Source organism: Symphodus melops (genome assembly GCF_947650265.1).
Source record: "Symphodus melops genome assembly, chromosome: 2".
Classification (NCBI taxonomy): Eukaryota; Metazoa; Chordata; class Actinopteri; order Labriformes; family Labridae; genus Symphodus; species Symphodus melops.
The window spans coordinates 4,323,484-4,349,045 of NC_136692.1; the positions used below are offsets into that span (position 1 = coordinate 4,323,484).

The window sequence follows — 25,562 nt, forward strand, 5'->3', positions numbered from 1 at the left end:
TCTCTCTCTCTCTCTTTACACTTCAGACACATTTTAAGCTCTTTTCTCTCTTAGCACCCCCCCCCCACCCCCCACCCCACCCCTTTCCCCCTGACACATCACACCTGTAGTTTTTTTTTTTTCACCCATTCATAAACACTGTCCCTAGAGCCCCTCCTCACTCTCTTGGCGTATTGTAATGGTGTCTAATGTTTCCGTGTTTCCATGTAGATGGGGGCCAGGCAGCAGCAGCGACAGGGAAGACGGGGTCTGCCGTAGTAATTGGCCATGATGAAGTTTTGGCCAGTGGGGTGACAGCCCCGCTAAGGAAGATGGATCATTCTCATTCGGCCCCGTAAATGTTGTCAATTCCAGCGCTCATAAGGCCCCATCAGCCCTCATCAAAGAGGGGGGACGCAGCTGCCTTGGAAGGGTTGGCATGGGGGGGGGGGGAGTGGTGGAGGAGGAGCTGGTGTGTGTGAGTCGTATTGGGGGCAGGATGGAGGGTTAAAAGAAAAGATGGCAGGAGGAAGCTAAATCTTGGACAGGACGTACTTTACACGAGTAATGAACAAAGGAGGAGATATGATAGTAATGATGCAGAGAAATGTTGACGACAGCACAGTCCTACTTTAAACTGTCTATAAATATGGACGACGCATCTCCATCTTCTTCTGATGTACATAGTAAATCGAAGCTGAAATAGCCTCGTGAAGGGCGCTAACATGTCGTGCTGGTGATGTCATTTGGAGTCAGGACATGTGCAGACGGATCTGGCTGTTCAAACTACAGAATTGATGCTCCTCATCTTCCACTAAACAAATCAGTCAAACCAACAATTTGCTTAAATGAGACAGAAAATATAAAGAACTGTATTTTTGTCCCAATGCAATAATTAGTTCTGCTTGCATTTTGTTAATTCACCACTGATTCTTGATGATTTGAGCTTATTAGCAGATCAGACTCTGAAAGCACGGATTTTTCATAACGGTGAAATTATCAACTGTGCTGATTGGACACAAACAGTGTATGCTAATCTTTGTATTGTTACAACGTTTGAGAGTCATAAAAACATGTCTCCTCCTGGCAGATTATGACCCGTTCACTGGCTCCCTCACTTACACACAGCAGGTTGGTCCACTGACTCACATTTGAGAGGGTAATGGTTTTGTCCAAATTTCACATCAATAACAGATGAGCCCTAATCAGCCCTCTCCCACACACACACACACACACACACACACACACACACACAAACACACACACACACACACACACACCACACACACACACACACACACACACACACACACAGCCTGGCCCCGTTGGCTTGCACCATTTGCATAATAGTATTTCCCTTTTTCTCCATTCCCCAAATAGATGTGGATTTCTCCACCGCTCTCTCTCCCTCTCTCCACATTGTCTTGTGTGCTGCTGATGGAAAAAGGCTTGACTATAAACAAATACAATTCCCTCAGAGGTCCACAAACGGAGACAGGAATTGTGGGGAAGGAATTCATCTGCGCTCAAACTGAGCATGGCAGCAGTGGGGAGGATATTTATTTCCTGACGGGCCAGATAGACCTCAACTCTGGGGAGAGGCTGCAGAAGTTCATGAATTTTAGATGAACAATTGGACTAAGATTTCTTTTAATCAATATGTGTGTGTGTGTGTGTGTGTGTGTGTGTGTGTGTGTGTGTGTGTGTGTGTGTGTGTGTGTGTATCTGTGGTTGCTAGGGCTGGGTACTGTAAAGGATTTTACAATTTAATTCGATTTCGATTGTTTGGGTGACAATTAGATTTGATGTCGATTTGATCAATGTGCTTCACTATTGATTCAATAATATTCAAAGATGGCAGAAATACTCAGATAATTCAGACTTTTGGAAACACAAAAAGACACTTTGCAGTGACGCTTGTCTCGAGTGCGTTCCTGCGAGCAGGTTGTGCTACAACAAACGGCAGCAGCCAGCTGGTCCATGATGAAGTCAGAGGGCGATCTAAGATCCCCTTCAGTGACTGTTTTACAAATCCAGAAGACTCCAATATCAGCAAACATCCACAGTATGAGCGGCCACAGCTCCTTTAGGTTACATCTGACTCTAACTAAACGTGTTACAGATTAGCTTTAACGGTGAATAACACTACAGTACTGTGCTTCAGACATGTAGCTGGCGCTTGTCAAATACAAGTTGTTGGTTAATCTGAGGTTTTGATGATGCCATCAGTGTGCCTGGCTTTTATTCTTTCTCTCTCTTGCTTGCACAGTGACTGTGATTATCTATGTGTGCCTGGACACCTAGAAGACCGAGGCTTCTGTAATGCACCAGAATGAGTCGTGTGCATACGATTTTCCCTCGGGATCAATAAAGTATCTATCTATCTATCTATCTATCTATCTACGATGAAATGTAATCCTAAACATCTTAAAAAGCCAGGCTGGGATACACCTTGCACTAGTTAAAAAAATAAATCTGCCTCACACGAGCATTGTTGCGTTGTAGTCAGTATTTAATAGAGCATAAAATGTGCAGAGATGAATCTGGGGGAAAATGGAAGCTTTCCTGAGAGGTTTGTAATAAAACAGGAAGTGCACAAGCCACCCAGTACGAAACCAGAAACTTTACATAGATCCATTTTCTGTATAGAGAGCGAATATTAGGGGGAATATTATAATTATTAGTAACATTTGGGCCTCTATGAGTAATAACATGGATGTAGTTGTTCATTGAAGTGATAGCGTATATAAAGTTCCCCTGCTCGTGAGCGTTATCAGGGTAGCGGGACAGGGGGCCGTGGTGGGCATTTGGACCCGGGGCAGCAGGGCTGAGTTGGGGCTCCATCAGCCCTGCTGATTTATCACCTGGGTAATAGGAAGTGATTGAAGGGAAATTCAAATGAACTCTCTCTGACAGGCGCACATGCAGACACACATTCAGGCACGCACACACACACACACAAATTAATAGTGGGACTTAATAGACTACAGGGAGAGAGGGAACAAAAGCTGGAGAGGGAGATGAGATAAAAGGATGGCTTGTTAGTGCGCAGAGATAAAGAGCGGGTCTGAGACAAACAGGACAGAGGAGTAACAACTAGTGACAGATAAAATAAGATTTTCCTGCGAGGAACGTGAACAATTTGACTTTGTCTTATCTATGAGGAAGAAAGAAGAAATAATGAATGAGGCTCGTGTTTCAGTGTATGAAAGCCAAAAGATAATGAGGAGCTTAAAATAACCAGTAAAATGACAGTATATTAGTATACCATTGTAATATACTGTTGGTACCTGAAATTGAGCCACTTGCATTTTTGCACATTTTCTTTCAAAAGAAAAAAGAAACCACCACCAGACGCTCACACACACACACACACACACACACACACACACACACACACACACACACGCACACACATTAACACTCAGCCACATTCTGTCAAAGCCACACGCACATGCTGCTGCAGAGGCACCGGCATTGACTGCAGGTCGGGGGCTTCTTTGAGGAATGTCAGCCAACACACAGAGTGACCCTCCTTGACCATAACCCCGCCAGCGTGACCTCACACACACAAACACAAACACACTCACACAAAGACACCTCATCCCACATACCAGAGAGGCTGAGCTGTAGCTGTCAGTTTGTCAACGTTAAGGGTATGACTGTCAATCATTCCCTCTGGGAAAAGAGGGGCGCTGGTGGACTAGACGGCATGAGAGACGGGAGCGGAGGTAGGGGGACGGATGGTGCTGTCGATGGGCAGTGTGTGCAGATGTACGCTCCTCTTTCTAATGACAATGCAGCTCCAGTTTGACCCCAGGGCGACCCGCAGTCTAAAGCCTCCTATCCACAGACCCCAGTGGCTTGACCGGGCTCAGAGAGGACGTTGACCTATGAATCATGGGTATTATAGTCTTGAGTCGTAGTCTATAGAGCTACTAGAGCCAATCCCTGTCGACCTCTCGCCCTGGACCACTCCATTCGCCATGTTGGTCAGCGGGAAGAGAAAGGGCTAAAAAGCCAAACTCTGCCCCAAAGGTCTAAGGCTGCAGCCTGTATGTGACTCCATATACTTCTACTCCTCCCGTGTGTGTTTATCCTCTTGCCCTTGACATTCACTGGATGAATAAACGTGAAATCAGGGTATGTTTAAGGTTATGCAAACAGAAGCGTCACTTTGCAATATTGGCAAAATATTTCCTTAATTTTGACGGCAGGGCTGCAAATTAGAGGATACTGAAGAAAAGACCCATAGCATACAAATGCAGGCTTATTGTTGTTTTGTTATTCAGTGTACTACTTCCACCTGTCCATTCCACTCAGAACGATGTTAACTCTCTGCAGCAAAAAGGCTGGGAGGTCAATTTAGATGCAACATGAAGACACTCTGGTTTAAGGCCGATCTTCACACTCTGGGACTTCCATACGTTAAGTGAGAGTGCTGTCCCACTATGACCTCATCAGGTGTGTGCGGGCTCTGAGGCAGACATTTCAACAACAAGTTGCACACTTTCCCCACACTCTCTTTTCATCGTGAGCTGCTCTACCTACCCTCCACTGAATGTAAACACATGTTGTTATTGTTGCAGCAATATTGAAGTGACGAATGAGCCTTTTCCCAGTTTTAATAATTTTCCATATCATCTCAAGCCCTTCCAGACTTCTAAGCCCTGCACACCCGACATCCATAAAGTGTGCCAATGCATTCGTGCTTAGGCTTTAGGGTGGCGATCGGGATCGGCCCACAGACGCACCTTTTCTCACTCTTGTTTTTCGCCCTTCATTTCCATCTCACACACACTTATGCAGCACATTTCCAAGATGCATCAGCATGCACACTGCCCCATCGCCATTCCCCCCAAGCAGCAGGAAGTGAGGTCATTACGAGAGCCGGGTCAATATGCTCATTAACCCCTGCAGTGTATCGAGATTATAGGAACATCAATAGGCCAGGCCTGACTGGCTCTCTGCTGCACACATCACAACATCTATCAGAGCGCAGAAACACACAGCCGAGTGTCAGACTGACGGAGAGAGACGACGTGACGCTGACAGCACAGTGATATGAGCGAGCAGAAAAAAACAGACATCAGGATGGACGCCATGGTTGTGTGTTGCTTTGGGATTTTCATTACGCAGTCTGACTAAGTTCTACACGTTGACATGGCATGGCAAGGCATAGCAGGCAGGACAGGCTTTAAGCTATAAGCAGAGACAAGCGTTACACCTCTGATAAGAGAGGGCATCAAACTCCACAAGCTCTGAGTTGGGTTCACATCCACTGAGTGATTTCACCCTGTAACCTTGAGCAACAACGAAACAATATCCTCACATTTGTGCAGCTCTGCTTGATAACTCACAATTATGTATGTTTGCCCTCTTTCATATCTTATTTTAGAAATGATTCTAAACATTCATGTACAAAGTCTCACTCAAGGTTGTCAACATTTCCAACACCTTGATACTTCACATTAACACATGTTTTGACAAAAAACAGACTCTCCATTAATGGATTAATTTAAGTACGTCTCCAGTAGATGTCTGGAGATGTATTGGTACATAATGTACAGGGGTGATTTTTTTTTTTTTTAAACTCAAATGTTTTAATTTGAATAAGCCAAAGAATTATTCAGATATTTGCATAATTAGAGACTTGGTGGACCCATTGCAGCTCTACTCTCTGCCTGACACTACATTGATTGGAAGTTGAGACTACATCCATTATTTATGCCCTCTACGGTGGAGATTATTATTTACCACAGCTCACCTAGCCTCTGCCTTTACAACTTTCAGGACAGCACCCTACAGTCTTGTTGACCTGTCCCCACACTCAGCGTCAGCCCAGAGCCTGCACAGTGCCACGCCCTTACCTTGCCAGAGTCAGGGCTCACATAGAGGTCAGAGCTGGATTGGACTGGACAGGGAGGCTGTCTGTCAAAGAGGCGGTCCAATACCTCGATCTGCTGCGGCGAGAACAGCTCCCCTCTCATCTGCTTCCTGAGGAAGTCCCGCCCACTGTGGCCGTGCCCGTTGGCCAGCGGTGATTCCTGCAAACCTGCAGAGAGGAGACAGAGGGATACGGGTGAGTTTGTTGTGTTTGTGGAGGAGGGGAGAAACCAAGAAAATACTGAAAGAAAGAGTGGAGGAGTTAAAGTGTTAGTTGGAGAATAAGTCACCGAGGATGATGGGGAGGAAAAAGTTTGAGCAAAGCTGGGACTTAAATGAACCCCGCTGAGCTGATATAGGACTGAGTGACTTCATAGATTGCGGGGACCCAGAGAAAATGCTACACAAATGCAATCCATTACCGAGCATACGCCGTCTCTTCTTCTTGATCTCTCCAAAGTACACTCCTGCCTCTCATACACACGCACCTCTCCGTCTCCCTTGTCGTAACATCCATACACACACACACAGACACACAAATATATATATGGCCGTGGTATCAGTATTAGACTGTGAGCTCTCGTATCCTGCAGTTATTGCGAGGCTGAGGGACTGAACGAGACAATTATAAGAACTCTGAAGAGTCGCGGCCCACAAATGATTAGAAAGAGAGAACGAGAGAGAAAGATAAAGAGAAAAAGGGGATGAGGGTGAAAATCCCCCGCTATAGAGCCAATTCATCGCTCGGTGCCGCTCCTGAGAGCCTATTTTAGTCCTGGGGGTCACTGTGTGTTTGGTGTGTGTCCTATAAAGTGTGTGCACAAGTGTGTGTCCTGCAGCAGAGGGAGTGATATGACGGACAGGTAGAGCTGGGGGAGGGGAATAAAATATGTCTATATATATATATAGTATATATTTTTGTTCTTGTTTTTTGTTTGGACTGAAAATCAAATCCATTTGCAACAGAAGCTGATCCTGAAGGGAAAAAAGATTTTTCCAGTTAAGTGCTTTGAATTTTTCCTAAATTTTAAATAAGTGCTCAGGTGATTGAGAATGATGCTCTAGTTTCCTCGGACTCGTGATCATTCATGCGAGCCAGTGTTCTGCTAAGTCCCGCCCCACCAAGTTAGGATTATTTACTTCTACTCTAATTGTCTAGAAGGACTTTTTTGAAGCAAGAAATTGCCCAACATGTCAGACTTGTGTTTTGTTGCCATGCTATCAATAATGTCTGATTTCTCCCAATATCTGATCATGTAATAAAAAAATAAAATAAAATAAATCATAGTTTAAAATTCTTCTTCTGTCGTGTGACAGCCATCGTTTTTTGCTTTCATCGTAGAGTTGATGTGTCACTGCAGGTCACCTCACATTTCAAAGCTGCTTCTCACTCTCACACAGAGCTGCAAAAGTGAAGAAGACACGCTTTACCTTTTCAGTACACAAAACCCTTTTCACTCCCACTCACAAACACACTGCTCGATCATAATCTCTCTCTCTCTCTCTACTATAGTCACACACACATACACACTGATGTACAGATGCTGGGAGCGGAGTGAGTGTATGGTCCAGGTCTCTGGTGACAGACCAATCAGGGGGGAGATAAAGCCAGTATGATGCTTTAGCCTGGTAACCCACGGCGACCCATTTAATCCCACCGGCCAGTGCTCATGATGGAATTCAATTGATCAATCATGTAGCTCTGATGGCACCATTTCAGCTAGCTTATTGCTTTTTTGCTTTCTGTCTGTCGTATACACACACACACACACACACACACACACTGAAGACTGACCCAACCTGTCACCATGGAGGACCCACAAAGGAGACAGAGAGAATGAAGGAGACAACAGAACCCTGCTGTAATCGAGCAGTAAGAACAAAGCCTTTATTTATGATAATCAATATTGTCCATTTATCTGTATCAATGTGTGTAGATGAGTGTATGTTTGTGTGCATGTGTGTGTGCATGTGTGTGAGTTTGTGTGTGTATGTGTTGTATCTATGTGGGTGTGGGTGGGTAGCTTGATATCCGGCTGGGCTCATTGTATCCATGGATGGGTAAAGAAACTCATTGCCGTGACGGGTTAAATCCTATTCACTGTCGGATACACACACACACACATGCACACATACACCTACACACACACACACACGCACACACAGACACACACACACACACACACACACACACTCACAGCTGCCTCTATCTCTCTGAGTCAGTCTCAGAAGGGAAGCGCTTCTCTTCCCTCTTTTTCAGAGCAGAACAAAACAAACAATGAGCCCTTATTGTTCTCTCCTTCTTGCCTTTTTCCTCTCTCTTCCGCCTTCTCTGTCTCTCTCTCTCTCTCTCTCTCTCTCTCTCTCTCTCTCTCTCTCTCTCTCCCTCCCTGTTCGTCCTCTCTCTTTCACAGTCTCCCTCTGACTCGGCCTACATTTGCCATTTATTCGAAAAACCCAGGAACAGTTGAATTATTAAACCCAAATACCTCTGAGAGTTTAATGAGTTGGCACCTGTTTGTGGGTACTTCACAGTGCTTGTGTGTGTGTGTGTGTGTGTGTGTGTGTGTGTGTTGGCGGGTGTGTCTGCAGGGGGTTGGATACCACCAGCGTGCATCTTTTTTGCACTTGACATAGATTATCATACTGATAGGGACAAGGATCATAAGTCCGACCTCACAGTTCAAGCCTGTGAGTGTGTGTGTGTGTGTGTGTGTGTGTGTGTGTGTGTGTCAATGTCATGTAAACTCCAGAGATCAAAGTTTTTTTTTTTTCTTTTTGTGCTGGCAGGAAACAGAAAGAGGGACTCAGGGTGAAGGGCGGAGCTCGCCTCCCTCTTCTCCTTGGCGCTCCGTCTTTTGCTCACTTCCAGCGTCTTTTATCTGCTAAGCTGCTGCATGTCACAGTGGATGCACAACGGGGTGAGGGGTCAGCTCTGCATTCTGGGAAAACGCCACTGACAAATATCTTCTGTCTTATTTAGTTTTTTTTTCCACACATGCACATAACACCTGCACATTTCAGGCCGAAGCGGACTTTTCCCTGCCAGCATCCCAGTAAAACTTCTGCAGGAAATCAGGATGAGCTGATTAGTGAACGCAGGAGGAAGGAGTCTGGAAAATTCACTGCAAGCGAGCAGAAAGGGATGATGACATTAATATGTGACTGGTGTGATCTTTGTGCACAAAATGAAGCAGCTTCACACTCTTTTCTGATCACCATTCTTCTCCACTCGTTTGTGGACACTGTGAATGTGTCCATTGATAGAAAGGCTAAAAATGCCATCTCGTAGTCAGAGTCCACCGCTGTGCCTGCCATCTTGGATTACTGCAGTGTCTGTTTTCAGGTGATGTCAAGCCTCCTGTGACCCTCCCAAAGCTTCACATTGTGAGGGACGTGTGTGTACTCAAAAATACTTGGGGGGCAGGTGGTTGTGAAAAGGAACAGAAATGTGTCATTGATACAATTTATAGACATTTTCAGGAGTTCAGTGTTTTTTTTCAGAAAACAGCTCGAGACACTACTTTTTGATTTTCCCCTTAATTGTTCCAAACATACTTTGCTCACACACACACACACACACACACACACACACACACACACACGCACACATGCACACACCAACATACACCCTTTGTTTATGGGGAGAATAGGTTAAGATACAATAGTCCCCTTTTGGCCCCACAAGTCAAGTTCTTCCATTCACTCCCATTCATCCACATTCTGCCCCCTGGTCACCCCCCACTTCCCCTCACTTTGGCGGGGGGCACAGGTCATCACAGGGCTTTACCCCAACACACACTCCTGCCGACAACACACACACACACACACACACACACACACACACACACACACACACACACACACACACACACACACACGTTAGCATGATCCCGCCTTCCTGTGTTCCCATTTCTTAAACAGCTGCCGTTTCTATGCTTCGGCCTTACAGCCAATAACAAGAGGTTTACTGCACACATCTTTGGATGATGTTTCTTTAGTTTGTTGCACAATGTGGTGCGATTCCACATGACCTTTCGTTTAAATTCACCGTAACATAACAACAACAAAAAACAGCCCTGAAGCATGCCAGTGGCTCTTCTTTTGAACCCCACATTTGCAGCTTAAAAGTGACGACCCTGCTATGAACATGAAAACCAAAAGGACACAGAGTTTAACCTTCTCCGTCTCACTGCAGCGACATATTCACCTGCTGTTGGAAATAGACCAAACCACAAAGTCAACAAGAGAAAGCTGTACAACTGCTGGTCATGTAAGTGTGACATGTGTATGTTCATGTCTTCCTCCCTCTGCGTGCAAATGTGTGGTGCAGACGAGACACACGGTGGTGAGTGTGTCTGTGAGACGCTTGCATTCATGTGTATGTGTTTGTCTGTCCATGTCGGTGCATGCTGTTCGCTCTGTCGCCCCTTGCTGTGTGTGTGTGTCATTATCCAGCGGGGGCTGCTCTAATGGAAGCTGTGATTAGCAATGCTGTTAATTAGACCACAGAGCCGACCGCGCAGACCTCCGCCGCGGAGAAGTCTGCAGATAAAACGTGACGCCCAGTGACACCGCGCCTCGACCGGCGCTTTCCGGGTGCTTCAGTGAAACGTGAAGCGATACAGCATTTCGATATGAATTAAGAAAACATGAGGCCGAGCTGTAGTAAAAAAAAAAAAAATAATAATAAAAAAAGAACAGACAGGCCACACATGTAGCACATGGTGCAGCATGTCAGGCACGTAAAGAACAAAGTGAAACAATAATGCTGCTAATTAGATTGCAGAGCTTCAGATTCAACCACAGAGCCTTCCACACAGACATCAGAGCACACATAATAATGTTGGATACATTCAGATAATAAGGCACGACTCATTTTGTAGGCTTTAAAGAAACGCCTGATGGACTTGTTATATCTGAACGGTCCGGCAAAACATGCTAAATGATGTGCATTTAAAGGATGATCTAAGGTGAGTATAAGACCTGGCTTTCTGTGAAGTGCTCAAGGTGAACCTCAGAACTCTTTGACTTCACGTCCTGAGTCTTGCAGGGGAAATATTTGGAGTTTCTGTCCCGTCTTTGAAGTGTTTTCTTCTCCAGAAATCTATTCCTGTTTTGTTTCTGTCTTGCTCACTAATGCAACAAGAGTTAGGGTGAAAGTCCCTTCAGAATACATGACGAGTTCAAGGTTGGTTAAAAGGCTGTTCAGGAGCAAATGGCTGACACAAACAAATAGGTGGTGAGTTATTAAACTCATGAAGACGCTTTTAGTGTGTTGTGTTTGTAAGTGATCTTTAGCTTCGACCTAATCAGAGTGTTGTTTGAATTCAAAATAGTAGTTCAACGGTTGCTGTGCTTCTACTCTAATATCTTTTAGAATCGAGTGCTTTGTCCCGGCAGCAGAAGCCAGACTCTCGAGTAGACGGAGCTCCCCAACCTTCGGCGAGAGGATTTGGCACTACCAGCACCCGACGTCCAGCCTCCACCATCAGACTGTGTCGCCCTCACGACCATCACTATCCTCAATCATGCACGGCCTGCTGCGAGCTCAGCAGCAAGGAAGAGTGGACAACGGGAATGTGAGGAATACAAAGGAGCATCTTATCCCATCGTCCTCTATCCCGTTTTTATCACCAGCGTGTAAGGGCCTTTACCTGCTCTTTTTTTAAAAGCGTCTTAAGATAACACTTACTGATTGAGTGATATTTCATGCTTAACAGTGTTCCTAACGTCCTTTTTTTAACTTTGTAAAGCACTGTGAGTTGCTCCATGTATGCATGGTGCCTTATAAACAGATTTGTATTAATCAAATGTTTGTGTCAAGTCGATCCCTTTAATTTAGAAACGATGGATGAACAGTCTGTGGCAGAACAGAAGCACCTGGGATTCATCCTTAAACCTGCTGGAATGTTTTGGAAATGTATTAACATTTGGCAAAAGATCTCATACTGTATCTGTAAGTGTGTGTGTGTGTGTGTGTGTGTGTGTGTGTGTGTGTTTATGTGTGTGTGTGTGAGTTGCAGAGAGAGAGCGAGAACTAGCCCCCAGTGGCGTTCTGTCACCCCCCCTCGCTCCGACATCTGGTCCTGTCTCATTTACCGCAGGAGACCGTCTGTGTGATGGCTTTTTAATGCCGCTGACACCGCCACACACACACTCACTGACATGCACAGGTGTATTCATGTTACACATCCTGCTACACAAAATGTACACATACAGTTCAGTAAGTGAGAACCCCCAACACGCCTCGATTAACATGCAGCATTGATCCAGGACGACAGCGTGTATGATCAATAGTGCATGCATAAACTGTCTTCTCAGGTAGCTCTCCAGTGAAGCTTGATAGTAAACAAATAAGACTTTCTCAATGAAGACGTTTGGTTCAGAACTCCCATACTGCACACACACACACACACACACACACACACACACACACACACACACACACACACACACACACACACACACACACACACACACACACACACACACACACACACACACACACACACACACACAATCGATCCTCCTGTGCTCAGTTCTTCCCATCGGGGGTGAGTTGGAGGGTGTTGGTGCTGTCCGTCATCACATAATGTTTGCATGTGTGTTTTTGTAAAGTGTACTTAAAAAGGCTTTTAAAACAAACCAAAAAAAAAGCACTTTATCACACACACACTCTTCAACATTTTTTTTTTTTTTTTTGCTCACCGTCGTCCCTCTTCCTCTTGCCCACGTCGGCAGCCGAGCTGATTCCCAGAATGCCGCTGATGGAGTACGACGAGCCGGCTGAGTCGCTGGTCACTGCTGACACTTGTGTGGCAGCCACCGACGTCGCTGTGGACGGAAACACACAACACACACGTTTTGATCTTTTGTGAGTGGCTCACGAGAAAGACTTCAAAGGAATTTCTTTAGACATCTGAAATCTCCGAAACACAGTGTGATTACTTACAGAGCCACGACAATTTGAATGAACCCCCCACGTTCAACACAAAGGATGCACTCTGAATTAAAATGAAATCGCTACGCTCCCTTTAGAAGTTATTAAAGTGAGTCAAATTCTCAAAGGACTTCCAGAAGAACGTTTGTTTTGTCATATACCTGGAAATGGATTTTACTCAGTCTTATGAAGTTGCTCGTAGTTTTTGACTTCTGAGATTAAATGAAACACACATTAAAGCTCCTGCAAGGAACTTCTAGTTTGTCTCAATGTGGCGCCCCCTGTGGACAAAGTGGTCCATCTTTTTCTCTTTGCTGATCTTGTCTTGAAACTGTATAAGTAATGTTATCTGGTGACACATCTCCTCCTGCTTTCTTTAAACAGCCAGAAGAATCACTCAATATGGATTTTTTTCTGGATAAATAAAATGTTAATTATGCTAATCATCTGTTAGCCATGGTGACAGGCATTCAACAACACAAATGAGAAAAATGAAGTTGCGACGCTGAACTCCTCACAGCTTTAATACTTCAGCATATTCAAACTGCATCAAATCAAATTTTTCCTTGTCAAAACGCTGCCTCAAGTGTTTCTGGAGTTTAAACACAGCCGCCTTCTCCGCTCTCTGTGAGAGACTTAAACGTAACGTTTGTGTCTTTATGAGAAAGGACTTGACAAACTTCAGTATTAGCTGACCTGTGAAGTTGAACAGACCACCACTGCTCTCTCTCTCTCTCTCTCTCTCTCTCTCTCTCTCTCTTACTTGCAACAGCTTTGGGTTAAAATATAAAAGCATTTTTGATACCAATGACGATTAAAAATACTGAGTATGTTAGTCGTGTTGATTTTCTTGCGGATGGAGACGGATTTTTAAATCCTGATACATAACTGAAAACTCTGGAAAGTTAGGCATCAGTCAGATTCCTCCAGCATTTCTAATCCATTTTAAAAGATTTGAAAAAAAAAAAAAAAAAAAAAAAAATTAAAACAAGTGGATCCAAATGAAATCCTAATAAAAATCAAATCAAAGTTCATAAAATCTTCATGAAATGTATTTCTTTCGTTTGCTTTTTGTCTGGTCACCTTTGCTTGACATTTTGGTCCTGATAGTGTTTTCTCAAAGCATGGCTTGTACTCCTTTCTTTTACTAGTGTAGCCAAACTCACATGTCTCACTGCAGCTGATCATCAAACCTTTAAAAACAGGGCAGTAATACTATTTTTCTCCTTCTCACCTACATAGATTCTCTTAAATCGCCTGAAACGTTCCTGAGCCGCACACACCGACTAGAATCTTTAAACAGCCACAAAGGACACGAGTCTGTCTGTGTTTTGCTCCTCATGTCTCTCTCTCTAATCTTCCCCCTGGAGGAGACAAGTTCCTCGCTGGGCGACACAGCGACATACTTGTCACCGCTTCAGTGACGCACACACATTCTGCAACCTCCTGACACACACAAACATCCACACACACCAAAACATACAGTCACTCATTCCTCGGTCCCTTATCTGTGCCCCTGTAAGCGGACGTGAGGGTTGAGTGACAGTACGGTATCCCAGGAGGGACAGAAAGGTGTGGAGACAGACATCCTAATCCTCTCTCCCAGCAGACCCCCAAACACAGAAAGACGAGACCGCAAAGGGAATAAAAAAAAAAAGAGAAGAAGAAAGAGATAAAGCGGGCGATCGAGGTCCCTTCCAGTCGCTCCTGGTTCTCTAACGACAGGGAGACCATAATGAATGCATATCCCTCCTTTTCCCATCACTTGATTTAGCACTTCAATTATCTGATTTTCCTTTCTCTTTCTTTTCACTCTTTTTTTTTATCACAGCGCAACGCTTTTATTCCGCAAATCCAAATGTTCAATTTTACGCCTGGGAGTGGGACCCATTTATCTGTGTAATCTGCAAACGTGCAGTGTGTGTGTGTGTGTGTGTGTGTGTGTGTGAGTCTTAGAGCATCTATGCGTGTATGCATGTGCGATGTGTGTGCGTGCGTGCTAAATGTGTGTAAAAGGCAGGAGTCAGGGAGCAGTGTGTGTGAAATTAATTTAGATTAATAGACAACGTGCGATTATGAAGATACGAAAGACACCGAGACACAATCCACTGCAGGGCAGAGCGAGGAGGAGGGAGAGAGAGAGAGAGAGAGAGAGAGAGAGAGAGAGAGAGAGAGGTCCTAATATTTATTTGTACTCTAAGATATTCATTGAATGAAAGGAAATAATGTTTCAGTCACAGTTGTAACAGTTATTTTGCAGCAGATTAAAAAGTAGACATGAACACACCGAGCTTGATCGTTTGAAGGACGACGTTTCAGCATCTCTTTTTTGTTTTCTTCTTAACTCGGCTAAATCTCAACTCTAATGAACTTTAAGGGGGAATCATGTTAAAATGTGGATCTTGATGTCTCCTGAGTATTACTGCTTACCATCTATCTATCTATCTATCTATCTATCTATCTATCTATCTATCTATCTATCTATCTATCTATCTATCTATCTATCTATCTATCTATCTATCTATCTATCTATCTATCTATCTATCTATCTATCTATCTATCTATCTATCTATCTATCTATCTATCTATCTATCTATAAGTGACAGACGGTAAAGTTTAAACTTGATACAAATATCCATTCGCAGATACTTCAGTCCTAATTATAAGTGCTTTAGTAAGACTTGTTTATGAGAATGAAGTTGTTTCAGATTTATTGTTAAATGAAGGTAAAAATGTCTGCGTTTCCATCATGTCAGAGCTGAATCATTCTTCTGTTCCTTGTATTTCTTTGTGAGAATGATGTTCTTGGTGAGAGGCCGACACATCCATGGATGTAACAAATCATCTCACTGGAGTCGGTCGTGCTCTTTAAACCCAGTTTGAGTCGGGCTTCTGTCCGTGTCGTCAACAATAACACACAAGTTGAGAATCTAAATGTTCTTACAAAGCATGGGGGGAAATAGATCAGAACCTAAATCCTTCTAACATATTTCTGGATTCGGACTGTGGCACACAAAACTGTACACCTCGTCTTTCACTTGAACTTCATGTCCAGAGTTTCAATCACGTACAGAGTGCAGGCTTTGCTCCTGGGAGACTCCCATGAAATCAGCTCCTCCGTAAAAAGTGCTTTGCCAGTTGGAAACAGGATTTTTAAAAGCGGCGAACCTACCTAAGTTGTGAGCCGACACTGAGCCAGTTTGGCCCGGCTGCTGAACCTTTGTCCGAATGATCCTGCAGGAGGAGAGAGGAGATATTAGTGTGTGTGTGTGTGTGTGTGTGAAGTGGTAGTTTGTGTGTGCGTGAGAGGATTCTGAGTGACAGAGAGAACATGACCATCGTGGGAGCTAAAACTGTGCGCGTGTTTGTGTGTGGCTGTGTGTGTGAAGTGGCTGAGGCAGGCTGACATGGCAGAGGGGCCTCACACTTCCTGCTTGGCTGCTCATGCAAGCCTTTTCTCCCTCTTTATTTTCCTTTCCTCCCCTGTCCTCTCATTTCCTTTCCTTTTCCTTTCCTTTTGTGTCCGTCTCTTCCCTTACTCGCACACACCTTCCTTCCCCTTTGTCCGCCTCCTTTGCTCTCTCCTTCTCTCTCTTATTTCTCCATCCCTCCCTTTCTCTGCCTCTATGCTCAGGGGAAAGGGTTGTCATTGTACCATCGTGTTGAACCACTGAGCTGCAGCCACTTCATACATATGGAGGCTGGGGCCTCTTTACCATTCCCTCTTCTTTTTTCACTGCGACACACACACAAACACACAGTATTATATTGCTCTGTGCTCTACCTACCTAAGTGGATGCTCACACACCAACACACACATTACACAGACTGTCGTACCTGTTGATGGAGCTGACACTGGGGACGCTGTCGTTGTCACACACTCTCTCGGCGAGGAGCCTGTCCCGGATCTCCCAGGCAAACATGGTGGGGTTTTGGCGTTTGTAATCGGCGATCTTGTCGACCACTTTGGGAGTAGCAACCTTTGGTTTGGATCCCCCGATTACCCCGGGGCGGATACTGCCCGTTTCATAGTACCTGCCGGTCAGAGAAAAGAAGACGGCAACAGGTTATCGGACTTCAAGAGAAATGTGAGCTGTTGGAAAGTTTGAGATTTAAATCATAAAAAAACACTTTGTTAACAGTGAATGGGGATTTAGAGATCCATTAAGAGCATTTTGATATTGTAAGAATTCCCAAACATCTCCAAATTTCCAAAAACCCTCCCAGAAAACTCTAAAGCAGCTCATTAACAGATAGATAGATAGTTTATTGATCCCAAGGGAAATTCAAGACACTCCAAAAATGAACGCAGCTCTGACTTGAAAACCACCTGCAGGTCAACTGCTTCATGCTTTTGTTATCTATTAGCTATCTTATTGCATTCCCTTTTATCAGACTGACCTAATGAATCTCTAAAGGCTCCGCTGCGGGGCCAAAAGTTGCTTTTAAATGATTTGATGCTTTACGACACTATCGATAATAGAAATGATGGAGGTTTCATCATTTCAAAACGTGGTATCAAAGCACGTCAAAAAATTGAACGTTGACAGCTTCAGTGCCCTCTTTTACCTCCAGGTCATTGTTACCCATGACTGGAGGCCTGCTTCAGTACTTTGCCTCCCATGCTACTTTTGGAGAGTCCGATGACTCTGGGAGGCAGACACCCCTCTCCTTTTATGATAGGAGGCTTTTTCATTTGGACAAGGTTTATACGTAGGGCTAAGGTTGACTCTGTTTGTAATACTATGGTATCATTTGGGAGGTGTTTTCAACGATCCGTGATGATTTTATTTTGATCGGTAGCACTGAGAAGAACCAAAGCTTTACTTGTTGTCGGCTTCGACTGCTGGGGGGATTTGATACATGTTCTCCAGATCTCTTTCCTTCTTCATCCACCTTTAGTTGACCTGGTTTCTGAGGTATTTGGCTCATACTCTTTACTTTTTATTCTTTTGATTGTCAACAAATAAGTCCATTGCAACTCTTAAAAGTGATACTCCTGCCTTATCCGTCAACTAAACACCTTTTTATTCTTTCCTAATCCATCCATTATCCAACTTTCTGTCAGATTGCTGAAACTTGTTCATTATTCAACCCAGCAGCTGGAGAGTGGGCTACAAAAGACAGGACTATGACATATAAATGGCTTTTTAGTTCACCGTCCGTGTGTCTTGGTCCACTATCTCAAATCTTTCCCTCCTGGCGTGTGGAGGAATGACCTTCACACAGCAACTTCACCTCCCCACTGGCCTAACCTCTGTACATGGGACGTGCTCCAACCACTAGCACCCCAGAAAATAACCATTATAATGACAGCAACATAGGGTTGTCATGATGCATAAAGGTAAAACTTAGAGAAAAGTCAAACGATGAATTACATGAATACCTTTTTACATACCAAAGCAACAAAAACAAAAGTCCTACATTCTCAGTATTTGGTCATTTCTTGTTTAACTGAGAAAAAAAAAAGATTAATGATGGCTAAATTGGGGAAAAGGCTTACGATGTACTGGTGCAGAAATAGTGACTCAATATCTGAAGGTTTTTTTTTAGTAAAGATTATGAAGTGTTCAATACTATCGATTATAAAAGAGATTAAAAGTACTGGAAATGTTGACCTAAAAGCAAACCTAATTCGTTCCAAGAGTAAAGAATATGACGCTGTCCCATGAGAAGGTTCATTTGTCCTTAACCAGGTGACTGATTATCAGCAGGTCATTTAGAAACAGCATCGACTGAATGACAAACGTTTGTGACGCCTGACTGCCGTGCTGCCTCTTGTTCTTCTTTCACGTTGTGACACACACACACACACACACACACACACACACATCAAACGCACTCACACACACACCAAGCAAATCCAGGCGTTTCATGTCCACCATGGCTATTTCATGAATGTATTTGCATGCAGAAGGGGCAATGGGGGGGTGGAAGGACAGCAAATGTGCTCCGCAGCTTGCAGAAAAGGGGGGATGCTGTGTGTGGATGCAAGCTGTCAGTCAGTCTTAAACCTGCTGCTCTCTCTCTCTCTCTCTCTGTTTGTCTCTCTCTCTCTCTCTCTCTCTCTCTGTTTGTCTCTCTCTCTCTCTCTCTCTCTCTCCACCGCTGTACGGTAGAGTAATCCCTTCCGTGAAGATGTGTGCTCCTGTAAGCGTGCATTTCCTTGTCTTTCTTTTTGTGTGTTTGTGTGTGTGTGTGTGTGTGTGTGTGTGTGTGTGTGTGTGTGTGTGTGTGTGTGTGTGTGTGTATGTGTGTATGTGTGTGTGTGTTGCACTTTTTGGGCTTTTCACAGCTGGAGTCTAAACACAGCTAAAGGAAAAAACAATCTATTTCCAAATGGAAAACTATTTAAATTATTCACAGTTGAATCATTGGTGAATAAACGAGCGTGGTTATTGATATCCACGCAGCGATGAGCCAATACACACACACACACACACTCACACACGCACACACAATCAGACACACACAGAGTGGTAGAGTTGGTGTTTTTGTTCTGCTGGCACCACAGAGACAGAGAGGAGAGGATAAAACAACCCTCCCTCCCTCCTTCCATCCCTCGATCCCCCCCCCCCCCCCCCCCAAACGGTAACGCTTGAGTGAGTTGAACGGCCAGGACAGGGGGAGAGAGAGAGAGGTAGAGAGAGAAAGACAGAAGGAGAGAGAGTGAGGCAAAGGGAGAACAATGAGCAACACATTTTTTGATATAGCTGAGGGTCGCTGTGGCTAATCCTTCCCCTCCGTCCCCTCAAATGGTCTCTCTGTCTCTCATTCTGTCTCCCCCCGCACTCCTCTTCTTCTTCACCCTTAACACGCCGTTTCCCTTTTGATTGTGTTCCTTGTTCTTGTCTTTCTCCCATTCTCCATCTCCCCTCTGTCTTTTTTTTTTTTTACCTCCCTTTTTTTTAAGGGGTGCAGAAATATGGTGCCACTTTCATTTTGATGCTAATTCCAAAAAGTGATGAATCTTTTCCCTTTTGTGCCTCTTTCTTCTCGGGGGGACGGAACGAGCAGGGATTTACTCTTGAATTTTAGCTTTGAAAAGGCAGAGACGGAAAGAAAGAGAGAGAAAGAAATGGGAGGTGAGAAAAGGCAGAAATATTGAGAGGGGCTGGACGACAGATACAGGATACAGAGGAGGAGGAGAAAAAAAAGAGAGAAACGAGGGAAATGAAGGCCAACCGTCGAGGAAATTTAGCTTGTGTGTGATAAAGGAAAAAGAAAAATTGCCACGCAAGAGCTTCAATTTGACACATGCTTAGTTGGCATTGAAACGACAAAAAAAAAGGCTGAAAAATACAAACGATTTGACCCAGATATGACCTCATAAAGACACAGAATAAGGCCCGACAATGAACTAAATGTTTAAGCCTGATGTTCTCCTGTAGCACATCTTCCTAACACAGCAGTGTGTCACACTTTTAAGGTGTGTGTGTGCGCCGTTTTACCTGCCCAGTATCTTGCTGACACATCCATGGCTGACTCGCAGCTGCCGTGAGATGTCGCAGGGTCGAACTCCTTGGTGGGCGAGTTCTACTATTCGCTGTCGCACAACATCTGGGAGGGGCCTGCCGTTTACAAACACACCTCCGAGCTGGTTCACTCCGCCATGTCCTGGGAGAGGGAGACACAGAGGGTCAAGGATGAGAGAGAACAGAAACGATGCGGTCGCCCTCGCTTAAGACAGTGATGCATTTCAGAGGAAGAAGATGAACGTACTCAGATGAGGTTGGTGAGGTAATAATGAAACCATTTTAAAAGGTTTAAATATGGCAGTTTCAGAGAACAGCAGAAAAACAGCAGTGACCAAATAATTGATAAAAAAAAATAATAAACTATCCGTTTGCTCAATTATAAGCTTCTGAGGCTCGGCTTGTCCTCTAATTAGATTTCTGGTTCAGAAAACTGAAGAGGCAGAAGAACGTCACATTATTGTTGCTTTTCTGACATAATCATCCTGATTCTTCTGTGAAGCGATGGTGATCGGGTTTCAGACAACAAAAGACTTGATTTAACAAAAGACAGACGGGAGAAGACAATTTAACAGTCTTCCCTCGCTGACTGCTGACAGTACAGTCATAACTCAGCATGTCTGTCTCTACACACACACACAACACTGCTGCTCGCTCACTACATTTCTTCACAAACGGCTGCAGTACGGTCTGGTTGGGCTGTGATGATACCGATTTTTAAACTTCGATTGTCACGACTGTGTGACCTGTTTGGACACCCAGGCCGCCTGTGTTTGGTCATGTGTTGATTGTAAATGCAGGAAAACTTCTGAACACTTTCTAAATTGCCGATGTTTTCGTCCTGGAGCGTTGCAGACGCATTTGTGCAGTTCAGATATTACTCTCTCTCTTTAGCTCGTTGCAGCTTGTGAGTTCAACATGACTGGAGATCTGAGGGGTTTTTGGAGCTCCTGGTTCTGTTTGATATTATTGATTATCACAATAACTGAGTTGGTCTCATTTTAAAACACATGGGAAGAGTATCGAGGTCTCAAATACTTTGACAAGCTTAGTCCAGTCTGGATGAAGGAGTCCTGCCTGTTGCTTAACGACGCTTTAAACACCATGTTATGCGTTTGTCTGTGCAACACTTAATAAAGTTGTGTGGGAGCGCTGACGCCCCCCACGGCTGCAGGTTCAAATCCGACCTCGGCCCTTTGCTGCACGTTCTTCCCCCGACTTTTTCATTCCAACATTTCCTGTCTCTCTTCAGCTGTCCTGTCTGCCTTTAATCCAGACCCACACTGATCATACTGACTCTACGCACAAGGACACTTTCATATGTGCCTGTTGATGATCACTTTTTCATGACTTTTGTTAAGCATTAGTCATCAAACCAATTTACTGTATCAAAACTTCGATTTATCATTTTTTTCCTGATGTCTCGGATTTATTTTTCTATTTTCTATTTTAGTGTGCAAACTTTGACATTTCCACCTGAGCAGAGTAAACTGTGAGCCTGGCCCTGGCTCCTTACTAATATTCCTATATTTGAATCAGCTGTTCTCTGACGACAGCCAAGACACAGAAGAACAACATCTGCATGTTCACTTAAACTTCAAACACAGCAGCAAAGGAGCAGCGAGAAGACGACGACGACGTGTGAAATGATGCAGCTTGAAATGATCAACCTTATAGGTTAGAAAAGAACAAAACAACGATGTCAAGCTGGAGTCTTTTCATCACTGGTTTAGTCCGACCAACAGCCCCAAACACAAAGATACTCTCAGTTTACAAAGATTATTTAAAGAAGACATTTTAGCCTAAAAAAGACAAAAAGCAACTCATTTCTTAGTCCTTGATGATTTATCTTCTCTCCGTTGTCTGATTGATCATAAAGCTAACAGGTTCAGCTGGAAGATCTCCCAGCATGCACTTGAGGAGAGGCAGTGTAGGAAACTCCTCTGACACATTTCTATCGCTGCAAACGATTTCTTTAAAGACACAAACCGGCCAAGCCAGGTCAGAAAACATGCAGCGGCCTCACACTTTAAGACAGCAGTGCTAACTGATGCTAACAGCTATGAGATAGCTTGTATGGTGATCGCTGACATACAGCGTGTATGAAAGAGAAAGTTAAAGCACCCTGTGTGTCCCCAGCTGTGTTTGTGTATTTACTGTACATGCACATATCTCACCAAAGGCAGAGTATAAATCAACCCCATTTTTTTTTCTAAAACTAATCCACTGGCTTTTGTATTACCATAGTGATTACGTCTTTAGGGGAAACACACGTGTTAACGCACACACACACACACACACACACACACACACACACACTAATCCTAGCTGTGGGGGTAATAGATTTTAAACACATCTCCCCAGCAGGGATACCCCCTCGAACACAAAGCTGTCCCCTGAACCTGTCCTCTTTTTTTCCACCAGTGTGACATAAAGAAACACACACACACACACACACACACACACACACACACACACACACACACACACACACACACACACAGGCTTTCCTCCAGCTTAAATATAAATAAATCCATACTTAGAAAATTCAAATAAACGCAGAAATGTGAAGTCTGGAGAGTCTCATTATGTGAAACCAAATAAAGCTATTCTCTAACAGATTATATTTTCAGCGTCAAAGAGACAGTGGTTCTCAACTGGTAGGTCGGGACCCAAAAGTGGGTCGCAGAGCTGTTTTCAGAGATCTATGAAGTGTGTGTTTTGCTCTGTTTCTTTGTTCTCTCACGTTTTGTACCGTCTGAGGTCCACAGCTTTACATCAAACACATCTGATTGGTTGGAAAATGATCAGAGACTGGGGGTCGCAATTTTTCCTGAAGGAGTTGGCGGTGGGTCCTGAGGTGAGAATCACTGATTGTAAGATTCACACTCGTCACCATCATGAACGTTTGCTGCAGACTGACACTCTTTAATAAAGACAGCAAGCGACAGACAGAGTTCAGTTTGATGAAAGGTGGGCGAACCACAACAAAGAAAGCAGCTGAAAGCATCACCTGCATTAAATGTAATGTACACTATCATCCAACAGACTCAGTTATAGAGTGAATTACAGACCACTCATTTTCTTTTCATTTCAGTGACTTGACTGTGTAGGGTTCATTTGATGACAGAATTTCAAACTTAGATACGATAAAAGTAAAAGTGAGACGATATCACTTCCTGCATAAAGTCCTCTGCAGCCAATGACGCCTAAATTCTTCAATGACCTAAAATGACAGGCGAACAGTGTCTGAATTACACACGAACAACACCAACATTAAAGTGGAATTCAGACAGAGCTCTCTCTCGCGCTCTCTCTCTTATGCACTTGACACTATTGGTTTAAAATATGACTGAAGATACTATCAAATACAACAGCTCCTTAAAAAATACAGTTTGAAATGTTTTAAAGGATGGAAGTTGGACAATCGTGACTGTGGTGGGACAGCGGTGTCATAAGGCTCCACAGTGAATTTAAAAAACTTAAGAACTGAATTCATGATGAAAACTCCGCCTGTAAACCGTCTTTTCAAACCTGACGTAGAAAATAACTCAAAGACGTCGCCCATTACGTCAACGGAACAAATCACAGACAGATTTCAGAACAGGAGAAGTGAAGTTTGGAGACTAGCATGCAGGAACTTCTGCAGAATGGTAGAAATGAGTTGTGAGATGTTTGAGCAGCTCAACCCTCACTTAGAGATAGTGAGTGCAGTAAATTTATGGAGATGCACCAATCAGTGTGCGATGCTGTAACTCACAGCAGAAACACATTGTGCTCTGATCTAACACGTGCTTTTGTTTAAGTCGTCTGTGTCAACATGTTTCATGTCCTTGTATTGTCTGCTGGGGAAAAAAAGTGTCATTTTGACAAGAAACACAGCTCTTAAAAAGATGTGAGCTGGTTTCTATAGAAACACACCGTTGAGATGATTTTATGATGATTTTTTGGCTCCCCAGTGTGCGACTCTGTTGATAGAACTGGAGGGGATTCGATGCTGCTCCTGTTAGAGTTGTCACAATACCAGACTTTATACTTTAAATAATAAAGTAATATACTTTAAGTTTCGATCGATACCACGGCAACGAACAACATTGGAAGTCTGAGGCGCCCAGTGCCGAGTGAACTCCTTTAACCTTCGACCCTGCACGTGCTCAGGAGCTCAGGTTGTCAAAGTTTTTAATATTCTGATACCAAGAGTTTTAGAAATGATATGATCTCCTTCAATGAAATAATCAATAGTATCGTATTTTCAACACAAAGATACTCCGAGCGAAAGAGAGAGCGCAGCAGTGGTCTTTTCAAAAGCAGAGGGCAGCATACACTGAACTTTCTCAAGTTCTTCTGGTGAATCACAAAGACACAAACGTTATGTTGTAAACGTCTTAGAAAGACAGAAGAGGTGGCACAAGTACATCAATGTATGCATTTGTAAGAATAAGCCAGGTCAGTATTTTTCTATCTATTGCCATGAGCCAAAATCCCAGTTTGTCTGAAGAGGATTCACGATGTGCCCGCTGTCTGTCCTCAGATCAGCATGAAACTATAAATCACAAACCAACACAGTCTGCTGGTACCTCGGTTTAGGACATGTACGCTAACATTAACATCTTTTCTTTTTAAACTTGATGTTGAATTTATGTTTGGTAAAAAAAAGAAAAGAAAAAAAAAGGTGGGAATAGAAGGACAATGTGGTGAAGATCTTGAGTTGGGATATTAAGGTTGGCTCTCCTGCGTGCTCTTGAACTTCTAATCCAGCTGTCATGATACAAGATTGTAAAAACCTTCAATACCATTCAGGTAGAAATCTACATGATTCATTACCATGGCAACAAAACAAGAAGTCCATTGACTATTAACTCCTGCAAACTAAATTGCACAAATACTTTGGCAACGTGTTGGTTTTGAAATGTTGCTGTTGATTTGAATGCTGCTCTGTCTCTCGTTCTGTTGCTGTTTAAAAATATGTCCGAAGATCTGAAGTTCTTTTAAACTTTTTAATGCTATCGATCATGGAAAAAGATGGAGATTGAACATTTTGAAAATGGAGTAATGATCTTACTTTGATTTTTTTTTTTTTTTTTTATTAAAAGAAAAATCCACAGATTTTTACGTGATCTATTTCTGCGAGTTCGCTAAAAACCCTGAGCCCTTAAAGTCCCAGCACTGTGTCCTGCGAGGCCGAGAGGAAGCACATATTCAGATATTCCTCAAAGCTTGAAGAAGCCCGCTGACCTACATGAGCCAAATGGAAGTCCTGCACAGCCTCTCTGGCCGCT

General features: G+C 43.7%; 1 protein-coding gene across 5 annotated transcripts in view; it reads right to left on the bottom strand.

The window, feature by feature from the left end:
• The window catches only part of pax5 (paired box 5), a 56,392-nt gene that overhangs the window by 17,873 nt on the left and 12,957 nt on the right, over positions 1 to 25,562 (bottom strand). For 2 of the 5 annotated variants that reach the window (XM_079338396.1, XM_079338397.1), the window contains 5 exons: positions 20,260 to 20,425; positions 16,646 to 16,843; positions 15,981 to 16,042; positions 12,577 to 12,702; positions 5,850 to 6,034 (listed from right to left, as the gene is read on the bottom strand). In XM_079338396.1, the coding sequence (XP_079194522.1) occupies positions 5,850 to 6,034; positions 12,577 to 12,702; positions 15,981 to 16,042; positions 16,646 to 16,843; positions 20,260 to 20,425 (737 nt within the window). Of the gene's footprint in view, positions 1 to 5,849; positions 6,035 to 12,576; positions 12,703 to 15,980; positions 16,043 to 16,463; positions 16,545 to 16,645; positions 16,844 to 20,259; positions 20,426 to 25,562 lie in introns of all 5 variants that reach the window. The other 3 variants (XM_079338398.1, XM_079338399.1, XM_079338395.1) reach the window with 2 other exon arrangements.